Source organism: Brassica napus, chromosome C2 (assembly GCF_020379485.1).
Source record: "Brassica napus cultivar Da-Ae chromosome C2, Da-Ae, whole genome shotgun sequence".
NCBI classification, from domain to species: Eukaryota; Viridiplantae; Streptophyta; class Magnoliopsida; order Brassicales; family Brassicaceae; genus Brassica; species Brassica napus.
The window spans coordinates 41,539,832-41,563,015 of NC_063445.1; the positions used below are offsets into that span (position 1 = coordinate 41,539,832).

Genomic DNA, 23,184 nt, shown 5'->3' on the forward strand with positions numbered 1-23,184 from the left:
AAAGAAGTCCTTGTTTCCCGTCATGTGATTACTTGCTTCATTATCCAAATACCAAACACTTCCATTGCCTTTGTCGATATCAAGATTCTTTTGAATCACCTTATCTTCGTTCAAGGACACCACCTCATGTACATAGAGTGCATCGGCGTCTTCTGTCTTGTTTAGGTTGGTTTCTTGTTTCTTCAATGTCTTCTCGGGACAGAGAATTGCGTAGTGACCAGGCTTGTCACATCTCCAACATATCAGCTTTGAACAATACTTTTTCGAGTTTTTATCTTCGGTGTGTGACGCACGGATTGGTTGTGTGACCTACCTCGACCTCTACCTCTACCATTCCGTCCTCTTCCTCTACCACGAGAGTTCTCATATCCCCTCTGACTATGCTGTTCATTGTTCGAAAACATCAGCTTTCCTTGGTCTTCTTTCTAAGTTTCTTCTCCTACACGCTCCTCGTACACCTTAATCCTTCCAACGATATCTTCAAAACCCGTTGAGTTGAGATCTAGGACTTGCTAAAGCGATGCTACTATCTGGATATACTTGTGTCTCGTAAGACCCTTAAAGAACTTCTTAACCATCTTGGATTCTTCTATGTTTTCTTCAAACGAGGTTGTTTTGGATGATATGCCCAATATCTTCCTGCGAAGTCATCGACCGTTTCGTTATCATCCATCTTCTTTCGTCTATGCATTTAATCAAGCAAGTGAGATGGGTTTATGGAGGGAGATAGAAGATGGAAGATGTAGCTGCTAGAGCGGTAGGAATAGAGTATCCATGGATAGTTCAAGGTGATTTCAATGTGATTTTTCACCTCTAATGAACACTCACGTGGCACGCATCTGGGAGCGGGTACTAGTGCAACGATATATTTCCAGGATACAGTAAGGAACTGTCGGTTAGCTGATCTAGCGCAACTGGGCTCAGTATGCACCTAGACTAACCACCCGCCTGAAAATCCAATTAGTAAGAAACTTGATAGAATCTCGGTAAACAGAAAATGGCTCTCTGCATTCCCTGTTTCTTTCACTACATTTGAAGCTGGAGGAGTGTCAGACCATATGAGATGTTGGACTCAGCTCAGACCTACTAAACCAACAAACAGGAAGCCTTTTAAGCTTTTCAATCACATGACAAGTCATCCACGGTTCCTAGAAGTACTAGATCAAGGCTCTATCAGTCAAGATCGGCTCTGAAGATCTTTCATGGTAAGCTCAAAGGATTAAAGAGTCCTCTTAGAGAGCTGAACAGAAACATGTTTGGGGACTTTCCATCTCGTGTCAAACAAGCTTATGAAGATCTCTATTTGAAACAAAATGTGGCTACAAAATCTCCCTCGTCTGAAGCTTATGAGGAAGTCTCAGCTGCTTGGGAACACTGGTACCATATTTCAGGCATTGAAGAGCAATTTTATTTCCAGAAATCAAGGGTCCAATGGATGGGAATTAGAGACCGTAAAAATTGTTTCTACCACAAGGTCTGTCAAGCTAGAAACTCTAAATATGCAATCCGAAGAATTAAAGCAGGAGATGGAAGGGTTCTCACAGACCTGATAGAGATTAAGGCTGAAGAAGCGCTGCACTTCGACACCTTTCTGAATGGCCAGTCGATTAATTACGAGGGTGCTTCCCTGGAATATTTGCAGGAGGTGGTAAACTATAGATGCCCTGCTGCGGCTGTTGATGATCTTGTTAAACCAGTTCAGGATGACGAAATTAAAAAAATCTTGTTCTATATGCCAACAAATAAGGCTCCTAGCCTGGATGGTTTTCATTGGGAGTTTTATAAGGCAGTCTGGCATGTGGTGGGAATGGATTTTATTTTGTCAGTTCAGTCCTTCTTCTTATATAGCTTCCTGCCTAAGAGCACTAACCCGACGCTTCTCTCACTGATTCCCAAATCGCTAGAGGCAGAACGTATGACCAACTATAGACCTATTGCATGTTGCAATATAGTTTACAAAGTGATATCGAAAATTCTTGCTAGACTTCTCAAGGGCACTCTACCTTCAGCTGTCGATTTAAATTAGTGTGCGTTTGTTAAAGGCCGCCTTCTTCTCGAAAATTTCTTATTGGCAACATAGTTAGTGAAAGATTATCACAAACTGTAGATTTCATCTCGTTCAGACATCAAGTTTGATATATCAAAGGCTTTTGACATTGTGCAATGGTCTTTCATTGGAGGTAATCTCCGCCGCCCTATGGGCTACTCGGACCTCTTTGTTAGCTGGATTATGAGATGTGTAGATACTCATGCATGCTCGGTCTCAGTCAATGGAGAGTTGGAAGGTTTCTTCTCTAGTTCTCTAGAAATCAGGCAAGGCTGCTCTCTTTCGCCGTATATGTTTGACATTGTCAGCAATGTGCTCTCTAGGTTGCTTAACTCGGCGGTGCTTAACACGAGGATATAATATAATCATCTTTGTATGTCAATCAAATTGACACATCTTAGCTTTGCCGATGATAAATGGATCTCCTTCCTCCTTGGAAGGTACTATTGAAGTGTTTGACGAATTTGCCAGGATCTCAGGGCTTTGTATTAATATTGCAGATTCTACGGTGTTTGTGGCTGGAGTAGATAAGCAAAGGCTCCAAGAGGTGGCTGTCTCTGCTGGGTTCTCAACTTCAGGCTTACCGGTTAAGTATCTTGGTCTGCCCCTCACAACCAAAATTATGTCAAGGAATAACTATGAGCCTCTACTGGCCAAAATCAGAGGGCGGTTACAGAGCAGGACGAGCAAATCTCGCTCGTTCACAAGACGTCTCATGCTTGTTAAATCAGTTATTAATAGCACAACAAATTTTTGGTGCTCAGCTTTTTGGTTGCCTAAAGCTTGTCTTGACATCATTGATAGCATGTTCTCTGCATTCTTATGGAGCGGCTCGCCAAAAGATTCCACAAAGGTAAAAGTGTCTTGGAGGGAGGTTGTAGGCCAATGGAGGAAGGAGGACTGGGGGGTTAGAAAAATCAGTGATGTCTCTACAGTGTTTTCTCTTAAACTCATATGGCGACAGCTCAATGGAAAGATGTCATTATGAGCTGATTGGGTGAGGAAGCATCTTGTTCGCTAAGAGTCTTTTTGGGATATTAGAGACACTGGTCTAGGCTCTTGGGTTTGGTGAAAATTACTACAACTGAGGCCTCTTGCGCAGCAGTTTGTCTGTCCGAAAATTCATAGTGGACAGATTGTGCGGTTCTGGACAGATTTATGGCATATGTTGGGTAGATTGATCGAGGTTGCAGGTGAGATTGGCACTCAAATTTTCAATTTTATAGTTTAAATATAATTATACTATAATATTTTTAAACAATTGCTTATTCAATATTAATTAGTTTACTGCAACCATATCTGAGTCATGTATTTTAAAAATATTTGCATGGTTTTATATGGTTCTAGACGTATAGTGGAACCGTACTAATACTCAAAACTGTTTGGATTTTTTTGAACTTTTAAGAAAACATTAAATTGTCTCAGACAAACTTTATCTCTGAAGCCATCAACATAGCGCCCTTGTCTGCGTACAACAACTAATCTTTTTTTTTTGTTTCCTTCAAATTACACCAAATAATTCGAGAAATGTTACAAAGTCAGGAAACGCCATGTTTATAGTTACAGGCTTGCACCTAATACATGCTATTATAATATAAGGAAATAATAAGAGTAACTAGATGCGAGAACAACATTCTCTATACAGAAGTGCCGTAGCCAATGTGTCTCCGCGATTACTCTAATGGCAAATCTTTATTTGTTCCTTCTACGATTAATCTTGGTTTGCCATCATCAAAATTACAGTGCTGACTAAACCATACTCTTTCGCCTCCCATGGATTCAAGAAGTTATCACGGCCTGTCTCACCTTCAATATGTAAAAAATATCATTAGGCTGAAAAAAAAAGAATCATGTGGAAGAATAAGAAGAATAAGAAGAATGGCTCCTTCTTTCAGTCATGCCTGTGATTCAGGTTTCCGGTGATTTTAGAGAAGGTTTTGTTTAGTTAAATTTTGTGGGACATCATTCTCTTATGCCAATATTCATTTTGGTTGCCTACACATTCAATGTTTCTGTTATCAGAACATCAGTCAGTAAAAGAGAAAAAGAAAATTCTAGAAGCATAAAAATTGATCATACTTTGGCTCCGGCAGTACCAAGTGGTTGATGGATCATAACTTGAGTGTTTGTCATGCAATACCAGTTCCCTTAGGAACCAAAATCTAGGATACGCACCCAAAAGTGCAGGCCCGGAGAAGAAGGAAACTTCTCTGAGAAAATACTGCAAATTCATGGTTACAATTAGAGATAATTGAGAGAAAAGACTGCACAGATCATTAAGACAATCAGCAATAACATGAGCATCCTCCGTGGGAGTGAACTCAATTCTCCCTGAACCACGTGACTACATTATGAACATGTTTTTAAGAACACTATGAACATGTGCTTAAGATCACTATAAACATGAGTTTAAGAAAAGAAGGAGACTAAGAACATGAGCAAAATCACAAAAGGTTTCTGAATAAATCTTTCAGAATATGGTTAATTAAGATCCGAATATAACAGTTTCATAATGTTGAGTCTAAGACGACTACGAACATGAGTTTAGTAACATAAGAAGACTATGAACGTAAGTTTAAGAACACTTTTAACATGGCTTCCAAAACAATATACATAAAAGCACTCTGAACATGAGTTAAAAACATATTTACCTTTGAATCCAGTAAGAGCATATCAAGAGACATGAGTTCCCCACCACGTTCGCCATTCTTGGGTTCCCAGAACCTGAGCAAAGGAGCAGCGGCCACAAAGAGAATTTATTAAATTTGGTATTTTCACGGATTGAGAGGATGATACTCAAGTGAAGAAAGCTAATCTTTTTTATAGGTGTATAATAGACCGCCTTGCATAGGATAACTCACAATCAATGTCAGATCGTATTCACGTCGGTCTATGGAATTAAAAGCGATGAATCTTTAACTCTGACCATTTCGGTTGTTTAGAAGAGAAGGCATAACGATGCAAGTGAAGACGCCATTGATGGTGTTAGAGAATGCTGAAGAAAAATTTTAAGTGTCGGAGATCGATGGATGATGAACCCTAATTTGGCGTGTATTAGATGAAGTGGAAAGAGACTATCGGTAACGGGCTAACGAAATCTTGAATTAAACAAATAGCCCAATAAATGTTAAGTTTAAACAGAACGCACATAGCAAAGCCTGTCTGTACTAATTGCACACAAAATTAAATGAAACGGTGAGTTTAATTAGCTGGACATGTGTCGCGCTCACAGAATTCAACTTATCTACGTGGAATCCGATGTGGCGGAAGAGGAAGGAAGGAAACCTTCTTTTAGTAAAGCAAGGTAGCCTGTAAATAGAACTATGTCCCTAAACATACATAAAGCTAAAGATAACTATATATACCAGAATCAGCATCTTCACATAGTGGTGACAATGTGCTGGATGTGTTTGCGTTGAATCAATTTTCACAGAAGTGGAGCCACTCAGAGAATTTGAATTGTTTTCTTTTATTCCAATGGAGCTTATCCTATTACCATGTATAAATAGCATGAACTTATCAAAACCACCATTAAAAAAAAGAGAACCCACTTTAAAAAGGAACAATATAATGTTGAGTGAATGGGTGTTTATATTCTAAAGAATATATTAGTACAGTACCGAGAGAAAAGCTATACCTTAACCTCCAAGTATTGAACAAAAACAACATGCATCAGTTCCCTGTACCCACAAAAGACAGAGGACATAAGCACTAAAAGTAACAAATCACATTTCATTTTCCTTCTGTTCTCAAAGTAACATTTACGGTACACTAAACCGGTAAAAAATGTGAAATATGGAAAACATAGGACTCACTGTTCAAGCATCCAGTAGCAACGCCTCTGGAAATTCTCATTGTCTTCCTCATGTGCATAGTAACAATGTAACACATCAATGCTTCCAACCTATATATATAATTAAACAATGTTACTCTAAAATATTTATTAAAAACAATAGTGAGGAAACATGAATGTAAATATATTATTAACCTTGAGCTTTTCGTGCGCCTCTTTCACTGTTTCACCATCTTTCTTCTTCCTCCAGTTGTGCCCATCTTTCCTAAAATATCTGAGCACCTTCCTATCAAACATAAAGAGTGATACGGAAATTAAGATCGATATTAGTATGTTACATGGATAAACCGATACCAATATATCAATATATAGAACACAAAGCCCAGATACATATATAATAAGACCATCTATATATATACAAATCATGTCCGTACCTGGAAGCTGTGTAACGGAGAGACCGGTTCGGTTAACTCGTCAAAATCGGTTGAATCATTGAACCTAATCAGTAAAGAGGAGTCGGAAAGCTTGGAGTTCTGAGCACATCTACCATATGTCAAATCCACCGGGGAGAATACTCACATCTATTTATACCGAATCAAACCGCCTTTCAGATCTAAAAGACACATTGAAGAACTCGTAGTGGGCGTCTGAATTAATGGGATAAACACGTAAAAACCATAACGCTCTCAGTTTCAGATTCGTGAGGAAGGGCAAGAGTCACCGTAGCCGTCGAACAAGGAAGAAGAAGAACACACACAACATCGCGAAAATAGATTAGGTCTACACATAAAGGATTACGGGCCAGATAAACTGTCCAATCTAAGTGCTGGGTGTTGGGGTGGGACACGTGTGGCTTCGACAGAAGCCGACTTTCTGACATGGACGACGACTTTCTGACGTGGACGACGACGTGTCCTCACCAGGAAAGAAAGAACGCTTCTTTGAATATAAAGACTAGGAGTAAAACCGCACTACGCCCGGAGCTATTTTGATTTTCAAATGTTAACTATATATTTTTTTTTTTACATTGTATTCTAAACAACAACAAAATTTTGAATTATATGTTTGTGTGAATATATATTTCTTTGGAAAAAACATAAAACTATACATTTTTCAAATAGATGTTTAATATTGTTTTTCATTTCTTATATTTTATATTTACTTATTATTTAGTTTTTCTTATATTGTAGGGCAACTCTCTCTAATATATTTTTTTAAGTTGTTGTCATAAAAATAACTTTGAATAAGTAAAATGACCAAAATAGCCACTTTTTATTTTTAAAATTTTAATTTTAATTTTTTTTATTTGAAATCCTATCCTCAAAACTCCACCCTTAACTCTAAACCCTAGATCAAGATTAGTTAACCCTACGACGGTATAAATGTATTTTTACTCTTTAATAAAACTTCTTTTGGTCATTTTTCTCATTAAGGCTATTTTGTGACAAAAAGTTAAACTGACCATCTTAAAGAATTTATCTATATTGTATATTTATTTATTCTAATTTTCTTGCTTTTATATCAAATGGTAAAATTACAATAGATATTTAATGTAATATTTCTATGTCTTATATTATATATTTGATTATTATTTATTTAGCTATACATTTTCCATTTAACTATACATTTTGGAGATAGATGTATTTTTTTTATATATTGTATATTTACTTAATATTTATCTTTTATTATTTTGTATATTTACTTTTTCTAAATTTCTTGATTTTATATCAGTGATAATATTATGATATATATTTAATGTAATATTTTTATTTTTTATATACAATATTTACTAATTATTTATTTTTTCTTATATTTTTACTTATTATAATATGTAACATTTCTATCTCTTATATTGTATATTTACTTACTATTTATTTCTTCCTATACTGTATATATATTTACTTATAAAAGTATTTGTAAATAATAAAAATGTAAAAAATACATTTTTCAGATAGATGTTTGATGGTAGTTTTTATTTTTTATATTGTGTATTTACTTATTATTTATTTTTTCTTATATTGTATATTTACTTTTTTTATTCTAATATTATGATAGATGCTTAATGTAATATTTTTATTTCTTATACTTAATTATTGTTATCAAAAAAATATACTTAATTATTATTTATTTTACTATATATTTTTCAGATTGATGTTTAATTTAGTTTTTTCAGTTATAATATATTTTTCAAATAGATGTTGAATGTATTTTCTGTATTTCTTATTGTAATATTATAATAAATGTTTAGTGTAATATTTTTATATTGTATATTCACTTATTATTTATTTAACTATACATTTTCAGATATATGTTTAATTTGCTTTTTCCATTTTATATATTGTATATCTACTTATTCTAATTTTCTTGCTTTTATATCAAATGATAATATTATGATAAATGTTAAATGTAATATTTCTATTTATTATATCGTATATTTACTTATTATTTATTTTTCCTTATATTGTATATTTAATTATTATTGTTTAATGTAATGTTTCTATTTCTTATATTGTTTATTTACTTATTATTTATTTTCTATTTTTTAAATAATAATGCCACGTCTCATGGGAGAAGTTTTTTTCGCTGATGTGAACCTTCTATGAAACCTCAAAATATCTCTTTTATTAGTATCTATTTCTACTATTGTAGATTTACTTATTGTGTATTTTTTCTTATATAGTATATTTACTTATTCTAATATTATGATAGATGTTTAATATAATATTTATATTTTTTTGAAATTGTATATTACTTATTATTTATTTTTCTAAACATTTTCTTCCGAGAGATGTTTTATTTAGTTTTTAATTTCGTAATTGTATTTTACATTTTTTTTTGTTATATCTTTTATTTAGTTATTTTAATTTTCTTGCTTTTATATTAAATGATAATATTATTATAGAGGTTTGAAGTAATATTTATATTTCTTATATTGTATGCTTGTTTGACTTATATTGTATATTTACTTATAAAATATCTGGAAATAATAAAAAAGTAAAACTATACATTTTTCGATAGAAGTTTAATGTAGTTTTTCCATTTCTTATATTGTAGATTTACTTTTTTATTGTTTATTTACTTATCTAACTGTTTTGCTTTTAAATCAAATTGTAATATTACGATAGATGTTTAATGTAATATTTCTATTACTTAGATTATATATTTACTTATTATTTATTTTATTATATACTTTTCGATAGATGTTTAATGTATTTTTTGTATTTCTTATATTGTATATTTACTTATTCTTTATTTTTCTTATTTTTATATTTACTTATTGTAATATTATAATTAATGTTTAATGTAATATTTTTATATTGTATATTTACTTATTATTTATTTAACTATACATTTTTCAGATATATGTTTAACTTAGGGTTTTCCATTTTTTATATTGTATATTTACTTATTGTTTATCTTTTCTTATTTTGTATATTTATTTATTTTAAATTTCTTGCTTTTATATCATTGATAATATTACGATATATATCTAATGTAATATTTTTATTTCTTATATACTATATTTGCTAATTATTTTTTATTTTATTTTATATTTATTTATTCTAATATTACGATAAATATTTAATATAATATTTTTATTTCTTGTATTGTGTATTTAGTTATTATTTATTATACTATACATTTTCAGATATATGTTTAATTTAGTTTTTTTATTTCTTAATTATATATTTACTTATTATTTATTTTCCTTATATTGTATATTTACTTATTATTGTTTAATGCAATGTTTCTATTTCTTATATTGTTTATTTACTTATTAGTTATTTTTCTTTATATTGTAAATTTACGTATTATTTATTTTCTATTTTTTAAATAATAATGCCACGTGTCATCTTTCGAGAGAATTTTTTTTGCTGATGCAGACGTTCTATGGAGGCTCAAAAGGTCTATTTTATTAGTAAGGATTGGTTTAGTGCCACGAAGAAAATCACCATAGGAAATAAATTAATGAAAAATACTCAATACTTATGTACCAACCAACATTCGATAACTGTTAAAGCAAATTAGTCCCACAGAGTTTATAATGTTAATGTTGGTTATTTTCTGTAATCTGTTTATGCAAATTGGGATTGGAGATTTGGCACATTATTTATAATAAGGCCCATATCATTGCAAGCATCTATTTTTAATACTATAAAGTAGGTTTTTTCTCTCTTCATAGAGCGTGTTAGGACACTTGTCACGTTCATCGGCTGAATTTTCTAAACGGGTTTGGGCTTATATAGGAAACTGTTGAATTTTTTAAACAGGTTTACTGGCCCAATTACAAAATGTTGTTACAGAATGTTTAACGTGTTTAACGTATTCTTAACGTAATGTCTCGAGGTCGCATTGATACATTCTTTACTCCCATTTTCTACGTAATTAACCCACTGTCCCCACTCTTCATCATTCAGTTGAGCTCATCCCCTCCCAGAGCGATGAACATCACAGGTTCGATGAGATCCAGAAGAATAGTCTTTTTACTTACTGATTACTGCGATGGCGAATACCTTCATCCTCCTTGCAGATTTGAAAGCTGGGCGATGCTCCAACACTGCGGATGTTCGTTTGCTGAGATTTTGGGAGGCAAGAAATGTCAGGAAAGGCGGTGAACTAATGAGTCTGGCATGCTCCTCATCGATGAGAATGTAAACATCTTTCTTTTCGATTAACTCTGTAGACGATTACTCCATTCCGATTGTCTAAACTTTTGAACTCGATGAGAATGTTTATCATAGTACGTCTAAGCATGTTTTGAGTAAGCAGCAAGTCCAACTCCTGCAGTGGAAATCAGTGTTAGAGATTACAAATATCAACTTTGAGATGAGATTAGATGATTTAAACATACCTTCGATCGACCAAACGGTATGTTAGCAAGGTTAGTACGATCCACAATATTGTATTTACTAGCACACATATTTACTTTGACTCTGAGACAGCCATTGGGTTTTTTAAATGTTTGTTTGCTCTTATGATGCATGTAGATATGAATAGAGCAGGACTTCCTTTGCTCGAGATTCTATCTGAAATTCAAATGGAACACTCTGATGCAATGGACTGTCAGGTACTTGGGAGTGACTACTGACGTCAATATGAAAGAAGACACTCTCTGTTGCAATGCTTATATATCAAACCATCCGATTAGGAATGCTAAGTTTGGGACCAATGTCAACATGTTTCTTTTCTTTTTTTTGGTACAAATGTTAAAATTGCATACCATTTTTTAGAGTTTACAATGATGTTGCTTAGTAACTTATTACAAGGAGGAAGATGGAGGATAACGAAGAAGACATAGACAAAGATAGAAATTTAAAACCTCAGAGGTGCAATCCAAAAAGAACAGCACAAAACAGAGGCAAGAACAACTAGCTGTAAGGAGAGATGAAGCAGAAGTAGAGCTGTAGCAACGATGGACCAACCTGAGCACCACTCGAGCAAGAGAGTAACCGGTCACGGACCATTCTATCCACTGACGCAAAGAGAGAGTCACTGGTTAATGCTTGCCCCCTGAAGATACGTGAGTTTCCTTCTCTCCAAAAGGTGTACACAATCACCTGAAAATGAGTTAAATACCACAGCAGTATCACTGAGATCAGAGTCCATCAGCAACTGAGAGAGGGGTACGGATGCCATAAAATTAGCAGGAGGGGATGCAATCATTCTACCACAAAACCGTGTCCAAATGTTAACAGTGAAATTGCATTGAAAGAACAAGTGTTGATGAGTTTCAATTCCTGAAGCACAGAGCACACAACTGTTTGGAACATTTAATCCCCATACAAGAAATCTGTCACGAGTGGGTATACACCCAAGAATGGCCATCCAAGCTGCAAAGGACCATCTTGGGATTTTTTGCTTGAACCAAATTACTTTTGACCATGAAACCAAGGCAGAGCGATTCCTGATTCTTTCCCAAGTTGCCTTTGAGGAGAACTTTGGTAGATAAGTTCCGTTAGGTGCGAGCCAAAGATATTGATCCTATCCTCTATATGGTAATGGAACCTCCATGGTAGATAGAACAATCTGCAAGGTCTCCATATCATCAGACTGAGCTGCTAGAAAATTCCATGAACCATCACGTACTGCATCAGAAACGTTGGCATGAAGCTAAACCTGCAATTGGCATGGACCATATGGTCCAAACATAGCATATACAGGCCCCAGATCAGTCCATAAATCATACTAAAATGATGCACGAGTGCCATCACCAATCCTGCGTTGAAGAAATTTCAGCAGCCAAGGTTTTAATTGAAGCATACTCCTCACATGTTTCTTTCTTTCTTTGTCATTTGTATATTCTGAGTTGAATCAATAAAGGAATATGATGAACTCATTATATTTCCTTCTTCATTGATGTAAGTAGTCAAAGTCAAATATAGATAGTTTTACAAGGGAACGTTGGAGTGTTACTCTCTTTTTTTTTAAAGTTTGTGCTTTGACTGAGTTTTTCTTTATTTGGTTTTCAGCTATCGCTGGTGCTTTGGCTTAATATTTGAACACAGATTACTAATTTGTTAGACATTTATTTTTCTTAGAATAATGATTTCAAGGTTCCTAGCACTTGGTATTTCGTATACTGATGACAACTAAACTATCTGAAATTTTTAGTAGGAAAAATAAACTTTTTGCAACTCACACAAATTGTTTAGATTGTCGCATTGTTTGTTTTTACTGCCTCAAACCAGCTGTAGACATAGATCCAACCGAAACCAACACAAGAAAACACACACAAAGTTTTCTTTCACATGTTCTTGATTGTTTCTAGAAACCACCATGGGACAAGTCTTCAAAGATCTTCTACGTAGGAACAATACTCCAATCAACTGCATAAGCGTAAGAATTTTAAATCAACCCAATTTTTCATAACCTAACCATAATACTAACTTACTATCGGATTGATACTAAGGTTTGTCATCTCGACCGGAATGGATAAACCATCTTCTACACACTCTCTCGGTACTACAGGCAAGACAACTCCTTATTTCACTGATTCACCAATGTTAATGTTGGGTGTAAGCCGGTTAGACTTGATAGGTCTGGGAAAACTATATTTACTTTTATTGCTTATGTGATATGGTCATCAAATAGATTTTAGAAAAGAAGGAAAAGTTCGTTTATATTTTTTTGTTCATCCGTTAAATTTATTATAATATTTGATCCATTTTACAACACAAAGCTGACAAGGAATGCAATCCTTTCAGAGCCAAAAGTCGGGAGTTAATAAACTGTACATTAAAAAGATAAAGCCTCATAATGGAAAAGCATAATATAAAAAATTGAAATACTGAAATAAAAGAGATTACTTGCAGTGCTTATGGAACTGAAGAAACTGATATTAAACTCCATAGCGACGACAATCAAACGAAAATCACGAAAAACCTAGAGATGCTCGAGCTGACCACAAGAACAACAGATTTGAGAAAAGTTCGTTTATATTTAAATCAGAGATATAAATGTCTATGTCTACATCTTTTTATTTTTATGAAAGTACTTTTTTATCAACTTTATGTAAGTACATATGCTTTCTATATCATGATATATATGTATTTTTATGTGTTCAGGGTACCTTTATTATACTCCAAAAATGCAAGAAATTAAACTTATATATATGCAACATTCATATAGCAAAAATCAGTGTATGCCTCTCCTTTTATACTATACGTAAACGCTAAAAAGGTTATAAACTCATAATGATTCAACAAATTTTGTTACTAACACGACAAAATTAGTTTTAAAATATGAAGTGCACACAAATTTGATTAGTCATTTTTGTCAGATTTTATGGTTTGACCCAAAATGAGTCAACTTCGAATATGAGTCCATATCTACATATGATCTTTTTTTTTTTGTAAACAAGGTTTATCTACATATGATCTTCCTCGATAAAGAATTGTCTTCATAATGAAGCCAGTAGCTCTCTAAGCTTTTATGACCTCGAGAAATGAATATCTTTTTCTAAAAATTATATTCGTCGTGCAATTCCCTCAATTTAATATTTTTTTTTTGAATTGGATGTTAAATTTAACTCAAAAAAGATCTTTACAATAAAGTTTCTTTGAAATTAAAATATTTCTAACTTTTATATTTCATTCTTATGCTTCATCAGTCCACCACTTCTTTCTATCTTGTGTTGAACCAATATATTAATCCTCCTTCAAAATCTGTGTCTCCTTTCCTTTGAATATCTATTTCTCATATTCTTTTCAATCATCTTAGTCAAATGTTCATAAGGCAGACCAGTTTCTCCATGTCTCCTTCTATTCATTTCCCTCCAAATGTTGTATACAGTCAATTGCATAGCATATCTAATAATGAATATTCGTATTTTCCTCATCCCTCTCTTGTTACATATCTTTATCAAATCTGTCCAGCTTAATGTGAATTCATTTCTCAATACTCCTCTCATCAGCTTCTCCATACATGAGATGAAAAAGAGCATTCAAAGAATAAATGCTCATTTGTTTCCGTCAGATCATGACACAATATACAAGATGTATCCACATTCCCATTCCAATATCTCATACGGTCACTTGTTTGAAGCATATCATGTAATGTAGTCCATAAGATGAAAGAGTGTTTTGGTGTAGCATATTGAAACCACACTGCTTTATACCAGTTACATGGTTAATGCTTCTCTCTGGTGATCTTCCATGTCTCACCTGATGAGAAAGTTTTTTTGAATTTACCTTTCCCATCCTTCCATAGAGATACATCTTCTTTTGATACCAAATTGGCTTCATACTTCTCAATCTCTTCCTCAATCTTATTTAACAGAGTGACCCGATGATTTCTTCTTCGATGCTTCCTACTTTGTTCCACTGTCGCATTGATTGGGATACCCATATCAATGCATCCACCTCCATTCAAAATATCCTTCAAACACCCTAGAGATGACCAAGATTCATACCACAAAGAAGTTCTCCTTCCATTCTTAATCTCCACTCGATATAATTGTTTAACAATCTCTCTATATTTAAGGATCATCTTCCACATCCACGAACCATTCTGATTACTTTTTTTATCATCCATATTGATCCTTTTCTAATAAGATAAGCCTTTACCCTGTTCACCTAAAGTGAATCAGATGAGAGAATACGCCATATTAGTTTCAGACAGCATACCATGTTTGTCTCCTTCAATGGTCTCAATCGTAATCCCCCCCTCCTTCTCTCTACAAACAACCTTCCAAGCTATCTTAGCTTTTTTACCATTTAAATCCGGTCCCAACCAAAGATAAGCAGAACACAACTTCTCTACCTTTTTCAGACAACCACTTGGTAATCTAAATGCTGCCCTCCAGAAGTTAGTTAGACTCGTGATTACTGACTTTATCAGTTGCAACCTTCTTGCATATGATAGAAATCTGCTCGCTTATGAACTGATTCGTTTTCTGATTTTCTCAATTAAAGGAAGAAAATCAGATATCGTCATGTTCTCTGTAAGGAGAGGGAGGCCTAGGTACCGCACTGGAAGCTTCCCTGATTCAAACGGAAACTGGTATAAGATCTCTTCTTGCCGTTGAGTAGTAATTCATGCCATAAACAGAGTCGACTTCTCCAAGCTAATTTTTAGCCCAGTCATTTTATCAAACTCCTCAAAGACGTCAAGAATCCCCTCAACTGATCTTTTTGTACAGTTTGCAAATAACATCAAATCATCCGCGAAGCACAGCTGCGTAAGCTCAATACTTTTGCATCTAGGATGATATCCTATCCTTCCTTCATTCACGGCTTTATCTAGCATCTTAGACAACACATTCATACAAATCACAAATATGTATGGAAATAAAGAACATCCTTGTCTCAATCCTCTCTTGCTTTGAAAATACTCTGCCAATTTCCCATTTATTTGTACTGAAAAAGAAGATGTTGTGATGCAGAGAGATATCCAGTAGATAAACTTCTCCGGCAAACCAAGTGCTTTCAAAGTATTAAGTAGAAAAGACCATTGTACTGAGTTGAAAGCCTTTGATATATCGATCTTCATTGCACACCTTGATGAGATACTCTCTTTATGATAATCATTCACCAATTATGTTGCTAATAGGACATTTTCAATCAGAAGTCTCTCCTTTATAAAAGCAGACTGATTCAGAGATATACACTTCGGCAACAAGCTTTTCAACCTATTAGCAAGAATCTTCGAGATCACCTTATAGAGCACATTACAGAAATATATGGGTCTATAGTCTTTCATTCCAATAGTTTCCACTTTCTTCGTGTGGGAGATGATCTGAATCTTGCCAAAATATTAACTGCAAATGATATATCAGGCCGTGTACAATTTGCAAGTTACATCAGCGCTCCAACTGCACTTAGATATGGTACTTCTAGACCAAGTATCTTTTCATTTTTCTCAGGTGGTCGAAATGGATCACTTTCAATAATAAGTGATCTAACGACCATCAGAGTGATAAGAGGAGTAAATTTATCCATGTTAAATTGTTTCAATACTCTTTTAGTGTATGTGGATTGATGCACAAATATACCATTTTGAGAATGTTCTATTTATAGGCGAACACAATACTGTATCTCTCCAAGATCTTTCATCTCAAATTCTCCTTTGAGATAGTCTGATGCCTTTTGTATTTCCTTTTGAGTTCCGATAACATTAAGATCATCAACATATACCGCGATTATCACAAATCCGGATGTTGTTTTCTTGATGAAAACACATGGGCATATATGATCATTCACATATCCTTCTTTTGTTAAATGCTCACTGAGACGATTATACCACATACGTCCAGATTGCTTTAACCTATATAATGATCTTTGTAATTTTATTGCACATAACTCTTTAGGTTTGGAACTTAATGCTTCTGGCATTTTAAATCCATCAGGAACTTTCATGTAGATATCAGTATCTAATGATCCATATAGATAGGCTGTAACAACATCCATGAGACGCATCTCGAGATTTTTATCAGCTACTAGACTCATCAGGAATCTAAATGTGATTGCATCCAAAACAGGAGAATACGTTTCCTCATAATCAATTCAAGGTATTTGAGAAAAATCTTGGGCCACAAGGCGAGCTTTGTATCTCGTAACCTCATTTTTCTCATTTCACTTTCTCACAAAAACCCATTTGTATCCAACTGCTCTCACATCTGCAGGTGTGAGAGTAATAGATCCAAATACTTCTGATAGACCATGGATTTGACTCACTTTTACCCATGGTTTATAAGTATTTTAAGTATTAATTATTATACTATAAAGTCTATTTAAAATATATATAGGATCAGGAGTAATTTGGAGAAAAGTGATGATTTTGGAGCATTTTGGAGATATTTGGAGTAAGCACCCGAGATGACCATCGAGCTCGACCATCGGTTGATATTGAAGAGGAATAATCGATCGATGTTCACATCTTGACATCGATCGACAGCGAAGCGCGCAGAAAGCCCGTTTGATCACAGCCGACTTAGAGCTCAAGTCTTCACCAATTTACAAGATTACCCCTGACGAGTTTTAACCTAATTATATAAGCTTTGCCAACATGTTAGAGGCAAAGTGTTCTTTCTTGTTTTATTGTTTTAGACAACAAAGGTTTTCTAGGATTTTTAGTAGATTGGAGAGAAGATCCAAAGAGATTTGTGATTGGAACTCCACTAATATCTATTTATTATTCTAATGCAGTTTTTATACCTTATTGCTGTTAGGAATTGCATGGCCATGTCTGAGTAGTTCTCTTGTTAGATTTTAGGATTTAAATAGGTTATGAGGGACTAGCCCCAACTATAGATTGCTGAGTTGTGATATTAATCTTTAGGATTGCCATTAATGCATGATTCTAGATTAGTTACCTAGAACTTGTCATAGGATTGTTAGATTTTAAGTGATAACTTTCATCTCATCCTGAAACCATTCTAATTGAGATAAGAATTGCTAGAATAAGAGAGAGCTGATCTAGTAAACTTTGTGATCATATTCAACCCGTGCATTAACGCTTGATCAAGCGCGTCGATCGATATTCCTATCGAATAATCGGTCGACGTTTCAACAAGTGTATCGATCGATATTCCTATAGAATAATCGATCGATACTGGTCAATAGACAAACCTAGAAAGCGAAAGCCTAAGGGTTTGTTATTAAGTGTTGAGCTCTATGATATCATGCATGCAACTTGTTAAGCATTTATAGGATTATAATTTCAAATTTCCTGAATAAAAATCATAAGTCTAACTATTTCCTTTTAAGCACCAAAATCTCAACCAATCAATCGAGCAATTACTCGCTCACAAAACTTGCAACTTTACATTAAAAAAAATTAAACAAACTAGCTTAACAAATCTGATTAAATTTATTAGGTTCCTTAGCTCCTTGTGGATTCGATCCCTAAGTACTACATCTGAACCTCTTATTTGAGAGAGGGTAATTCACTCATTAGAGTAATTTGAGTGATATCAAATTTGGCGCCGTTGCCGGAGAGCTTTAATCGCCTTATAGATTTAATCTTGTTAAGTTTAAAACCACTTTCTGACACAAAAAAAAATTCTTGGCTTTTTAGGTACATGCCCAGCAGTACCAGAAGCAACAAGGAAACTCAAATGTTATTATCATCAGATCTTGCAAGCTTGGAACGTTCAATCCGTAAGGAAATACGTTCCTCATCGATCGACAACAACATCTGTTCGTCGCTCGATTTTTGTCAGCCACCGTCAACCCAGACACTAGTCTCGTCGACCGACACTCACTCATCACCATCGATCGAAGACACTCATCTTCCGTCGACCGAGATCTTCCATCCGACATCGATCAATACTTCAGTCCGAACATCGATTGATACTGAGCCGCGAGACATGGTTGCGACCTTGATTCTTGTATGTGATGAGAGGGGAGACCTGCATGACTAGGAAGGTCATCTGCGTAATGCAGCATGTCAGAGGATAGATGCTCTGGGGGCTGCAATCCCTGAGTATGATACTGATGCTACAGGAAACACTCTACCTGTAGATGAGGCTGCTCGACCCATAACGTTGGCTGACTACAACCGTCCAGGTCAGTTCTACACCAACTGATCAGCCATTCGTCCTCCAATTATTCAGAGGAGGAATTTCGAGTTGAAGCTGCAGTACTACACACTCATGGGACAGACACCCTACTATGGGTTATATCACGAGCATCCTATGGACCATCTGGAGAGGTTCGAGGATCTTATATCTGCTATCAAAGTCGAGGGAGTCTTTGAAGACTACCTCTTATGCAAGCTCTTCAAGTACTCACTTGCTGGAGATGCTTCGCATTGGCTTAAACAGTTACCACCAGGATCTCTTACATCCTGAAGTGACATCAAGAATGCATTCTTATGCAACTTCTTTGATAAGGCGCCTACTGAAGACTTGAGGAGCAAGATTGCTATATTCACTAAGGAGCCTGCAGAGTCATTCAGAAGCTCCTGGATCAGATTCAAGTCTTATCAAGAGACTGTCCACACCATGGATTCAATGAAGTACAACTGCTCAGTACTTTCTACAAAGGCATCGCGGTGCAGTATCAGATGGCTCTTGATGCTTCCCGCAATGGGAACTTCAACACCAGGAATCCAGATGAGGCAAGAAAGTTATTGAGAACTTAGCATCCAACAGCAACACCAAGAACACTGGTTTTGAGAGGAAGAAATCCACCACCATTCTTGGGAATGATCAGATGGATGAAGTGAGGGAAAAGCTGGACAGTGTTCACAAGCTTCTCAGAAAGCAGGTCTGCTTGGTTGAGGATGCAAAAGCTGTAGACACATAGGGTACAACAGAGGTAGAAGAAGATGTGAACTTCATTAGTGGAACTGGAGTCCAAGGATCTGGAAACCAGAGTGGAAACAAAAGTTCCTATGGAAATAAGGGCAATTTCAACCAAGGTTCACAGCACCAGAAACGCTACAGCAACAACTACAGCAGCAACAACATGGGTTATAAGAGAGCAAGATTGAAGAGATGCTTGATTGGGTTCTTGAGGGATAGCAGCGCATGACGGTGGACTTCAATGGGAAGATTGACTCTGTCTACACCAACCTGAACACAAAGTTTGAGACTTTTAGCACTCATGTGAAGAAGCTGGAGATTCAGGTTGTTCAAACAGGAGAAGCTGTTAAGAGGCAGAAGTCTAAACAAGAGGGTAGAAGATGATGTGATGAAGCACCACGTGAATGCCATCATAGATGACGATTTCTGGCAAGTAATGAAGCATGAGAACCTGCAAGAAAGAGATTTCGAAATAGAAATTTTGATGAGTTTCAGCGGATCGCATTGGTGACGATCGACGCCGGACTTCGAACATCGCTCGACGGACTTTAATCAAAATCGATCGACATGCTCTCCAGAGCATCGATCAATGACACCTACAGAATCGACCGCATCATGCAATGCCGTGAGGATCATGACTCACGAGGAGTTTGCAGCAAAATACCCACATCCGCCCAGCCCTGTTTACGTCAAGATCGATCGACATTCTGACCCCGTCATCGTTCGATAGAAAGAGACCGCCATCGATCGACAACCTCCAGCACCCATCGATCGACGAGCACCTCTTACATACCGAGTGCAGATGCCAAAGATAGATGTTGCACGTATCAATGCACTCAGGCCCAAACCCAAACCTTCAAATAACCCACCAGAGACCATCATGATACCTTCAGATGATGCAGCAGATCCTATGGAAGTTGATAGGATTCCTATGGGAAGAACCCTAAGGAAAAGAAAGGAAAAAGTGGCGAAACATCTGAAGAGGGGAGCTAATGAAAAGGAAAGGGAAAGTTTCCAAAAGAGAGTCTACAGGATTCCTTTAGAAATCCATTCGAGGAGGCTTATTTTACCCACAAATTGTGGATGTTCTTCAGAGAGACCAGAGAAACCGAAGAAGACATTAGGAGAATGTTCTGTGAAGCTAGAGAAAAGATGAAGAAAAGGATTATACTGAAGAAGAAGAGTGATCCTGGGCAATTTGCAATACCATGTACGGTGACGGGTATTGAATTCCCACATGCCTTGTGCGACACAGGAGCATCAGTCAGCTTCCTACCTAGGGTTATGGCAGACCAGCTGCGTCTGCAGGTGGAGCCTTCCAAAGAATCATTCACTTTTGTGGATTGTTCTCAGAGGAGCTCAGGAGGAGTTGTGAGAAACCTAGAGGTGCAGATTGGTAATGTCCTAGTTCTAGTTGATTTCCTTGTGGATATCAAGCTAAACTGGAACTCTTCTCTATTACTTGGGAGAGCTTTCTTGTCAAGAGTAGGAGCAGTGTGCAACTTACAAACCAACCAGTTGTGTCTGACGCTCATAAATCCTCATGTCCACTACAACCCCATTCCAGTCAAGAAGCCACATACATCCTCCAGAAGTATTAATGATCCAGTACTCATCGCAGCATCCTACTATGGAGCTGAATACGAGACAGAATACTCGGCGTCGATCGAAACTCACACATCAACATCGATCGACAGTGCCCACAAGAAATCGACCGACACTCCTGATTAAGAATCGGTCGACAGTAATCCAAACCGCACTATGGCAGCACACACCAGACACACCATGCATTCAGAGGAGTATGATGAATATTATGAGGAGGAGCGAGCTATAGAGTACAAAGCCGTTCTTGATGAGGAAGATAGACTTCTCCACCATTCTTCTTGGAAAAGGAATGCGTCGTCGATCGACAGAACAGTTTCAACATCGATCGACACTCATCCTCATCAGATAAACTAAAAACGAGCATCGGCCGACATTGCCTACTATCCATCGATCGACACTGGAGTCGACCATGTACGAGAAGGAGACTACTCCATTGGCATTTGGGCAGATGATCACCATCATGAAAGCTATGCAGTAGAAACAGAAATTCATGAGCCAGGAGCAGATGAACTTCATGAGGTTTTCACATATGAGGAACTTTTCAACATGCAAAGATGTGATAAACCAGATCAACAATGAGAAGAAGCTACTGGGGAAAGGACAAGTTTGACCCATCCTATCGACAGAGCCAACCGTCTGTTAATCGACAACAGCCTTCCACCGTCGATCGACACCCGTCCAAAACCGAAATCCACTGTAAGCGAAAACCCTAAAATTGATAACCAGTATTTACACATGATGAATTTGGTATTTTCAGGGACCCAGCCGACTATGCAAGAGCAATAGATGGCCATGCACTGCAAATATCCAGAGAGGACATTGCAGACATTCTTCAGATGGCTAATGGAGTAGACAATCTCTTCGTGCAACAATGCACTGTCCTAGCACATCAGCAGAGGGTTACAAAAGAGTTTTATAACACAGCTGGTGGCATAGACAATCGCTTCAAGCAGAAGAATCAACATCATACTCATTCCACCATCGATCGACAGACGTCCAGAATTCGGCAGAAGAGCCTTTGACCTTTTTGGAACCAGAAAATTCGACTGGAAGAGAAGGATGAGTATGGAGTCTACAGATATGATCAGGGATATGCAAGAGATATGAATGGTCACATCATTAGTGTGTCCAAGGATGATATCAGAAAGCTAATGGAAAGATCTTCGAGAGATGAGCACAACTACATATGTCTTCAAGAACATGCTAGCTCATTCACACAGACGAAGCTGGTACCAGAGATCTACACTAAGGACGAGATCAATGAGATGTTCTATGGAGTCTATGGAGCCCAAGAGAAGTATGAAGGTCATTTCCAGATGAAGCTTGATGGTGTCTACTAACCACTTAATGATAGCATGAGTTGGTTGACTACATGCATGGAGGAGATGAGGCAAGACATAGACAAAATTCAGCATGCGGCCGACAAACATCGACCAGCATTGACCGATAGACACCACTCAACATCGATCGACGATGACCCAAAAAACTCACACCCGATGAAATCTCAACCAGATTTTCACACAAGAGCAGAGATTGATCAGTTGGTATAAGAGATATAAAAAACTCTGGAAACAACAGAAGAGAGGCTTGATAGGAGATGTGATGACATCTATTTCCCAATGGACCTTACCATGAGTGCTTTGACTTCTCAGATAGAAACAATACAGAGGGAATTAGTGCAGATTCAGAGTTACATTGCCCGTCGACCAGAAGCATCAGCATCGATCGACATACGCAACAACAAATCGACCGACATTCATAGACAGACATCGGTCGACGAAGCTACAAACCGAGGCAGGCTAGTACCAAAGGAGACATCAGACATGTCTGATACACACAACCAAGGAGAGGAGATCTCAGCTGACACCTACCCATACTCAGAAGAATTCAGTTCAACCTTGAGAGTCTTGGAGATAAATTGCAGAAGATGGAAAACACAACTGCAACAATGAAGGAAAAATAGCGCCGAGGAGATGAAGCAATGCGAGACCT

The 23,184-nt window shown here is 36.2% G+C and overlaps 2 protein-coding genes across 21 annotated transcripts; one reads left to right on the top strand and one right to left on the bottom strand.

Annotated features, from left to right (window-relative positions):
• Positions 1–3,959: 3,959 nt before the first annotated feature.
• Positions 3,960–7,412, bottom strand: LOC106451726 (calmodulin-binding transcription activator 2-like). 12 transcript variants are annotated; one of them, XR_007319389.1, is made up of 8 exons: positions 6,275–7,404; positions 6,036–6,126; positions 5,863–5,951; positions 5,685–5,727; positions 5,413–5,536; positions 4,699–5,086; positions 4,127–4,268; positions 3,960–4,042 (listed from the first exon to the last, which is right to left on the bottom strand). XR_007319389.1 is itself a non-coding variant. In XM_048747590.1 (6 exons), coding segments are annotated over exons 1-6 (357 nt in total). In that variant the 5' UTR covers positions 6,422–7,412; the 3' UTR covers positions 5,105–5,467. The 12 variants fall into 12 exon arrangements, 2 of the variants coding, with proteins under 2 accessions (XP_048603547.1, XP_048603548.1); XR_007319385.1 differs by having other exon boundaries at positions 4,699–5,536; positions 6,275–6,338; positions 6,420–7,403; XR_007319391.1 differs by having other exon boundaries at positions 4,699–5,042; positions 6,275–7,403.
• Positions 7,413–9,816: 2,404 nt separating this feature from the next.
• Positions 9,817–12,404, top strand: LOC106455044. Of its 9 annotated transcripts, none has more exons than XM_048747592.1 (4): positions 9,836–10,295; positions 10,372–10,492; positions 10,583–10,709; positions 10,829–11,098. In XM_048747592.1, the coding sequence occupies exons 1-4, from the start codon at positions 10,178–10,180 to the stop codon at positions 10,832–10,834; spliced, it is 372 nt and encodes a 123-aa protein (XP_048603549.1). In that variant the 5' UTR covers positions 9,836–10,177; the 3' UTR covers positions 10,835–11,098. The 9 variants fall into 9 exon arrangements, 1 of the variants encoding a protein (XP_048603549.1); XR_007319394.1 differs by having other exon boundaries at positions 9,919–10,295; positions 10,611–10,722; XR_007319393.1 differs by having other exon boundaries at positions 9,921–10,295; positions 10,583–10,722.
• The last annotated feature ends 10,780 nt before the right edge of the window (positions 12,405–23,184 follow it).

What these genes read in the sequence shown, in the direction of transcription:
- LOC106451726 (XM_048747590.1), bottom strand. An exon ending in AGGCGCACGAAAAGCTCAAG is followed by an intron (nt 5,952 to 6,035) that starts GTTAATAATATA and finishes TTATATATATAG; the next exon opens with GTTGGAAGCATTGATGTGTT. An exon ending in TGCTACTGGATGCTTGAACA is followed by an intron (nt 5,728 to 5,862) that starts GTGAGTCCTATG and finishes TTGTGGGTACAG; the next exon opens with GGAACTGATGCATGTTGTTT.
- LOC106455044 (XM_048747592.1), top strand. Translation starts at nt 10,178, where the DNA reads ATGTCTCGAGGTCGCATTGATACATTCTTTACTCCCATTTTCTACGTA. An exon ending in CAGAGCGATGAACATCACAG is followed by an intron (nt 10,296 to 10,371) that starts GTTCGATGAGAT and finishes TCCTCCTTGCAG; the next exon opens with ATTTGAAAGCTGGGCGATGC. An exon ending in TGCTCCTCATCGATGAGAAT is followed by an intron (nt 10,493 to 10,582) that starts GTAAACATCTTT and finishes TGTTTATCATAG; the next exon opens with TACGTCTAAGCATGTTTTGA.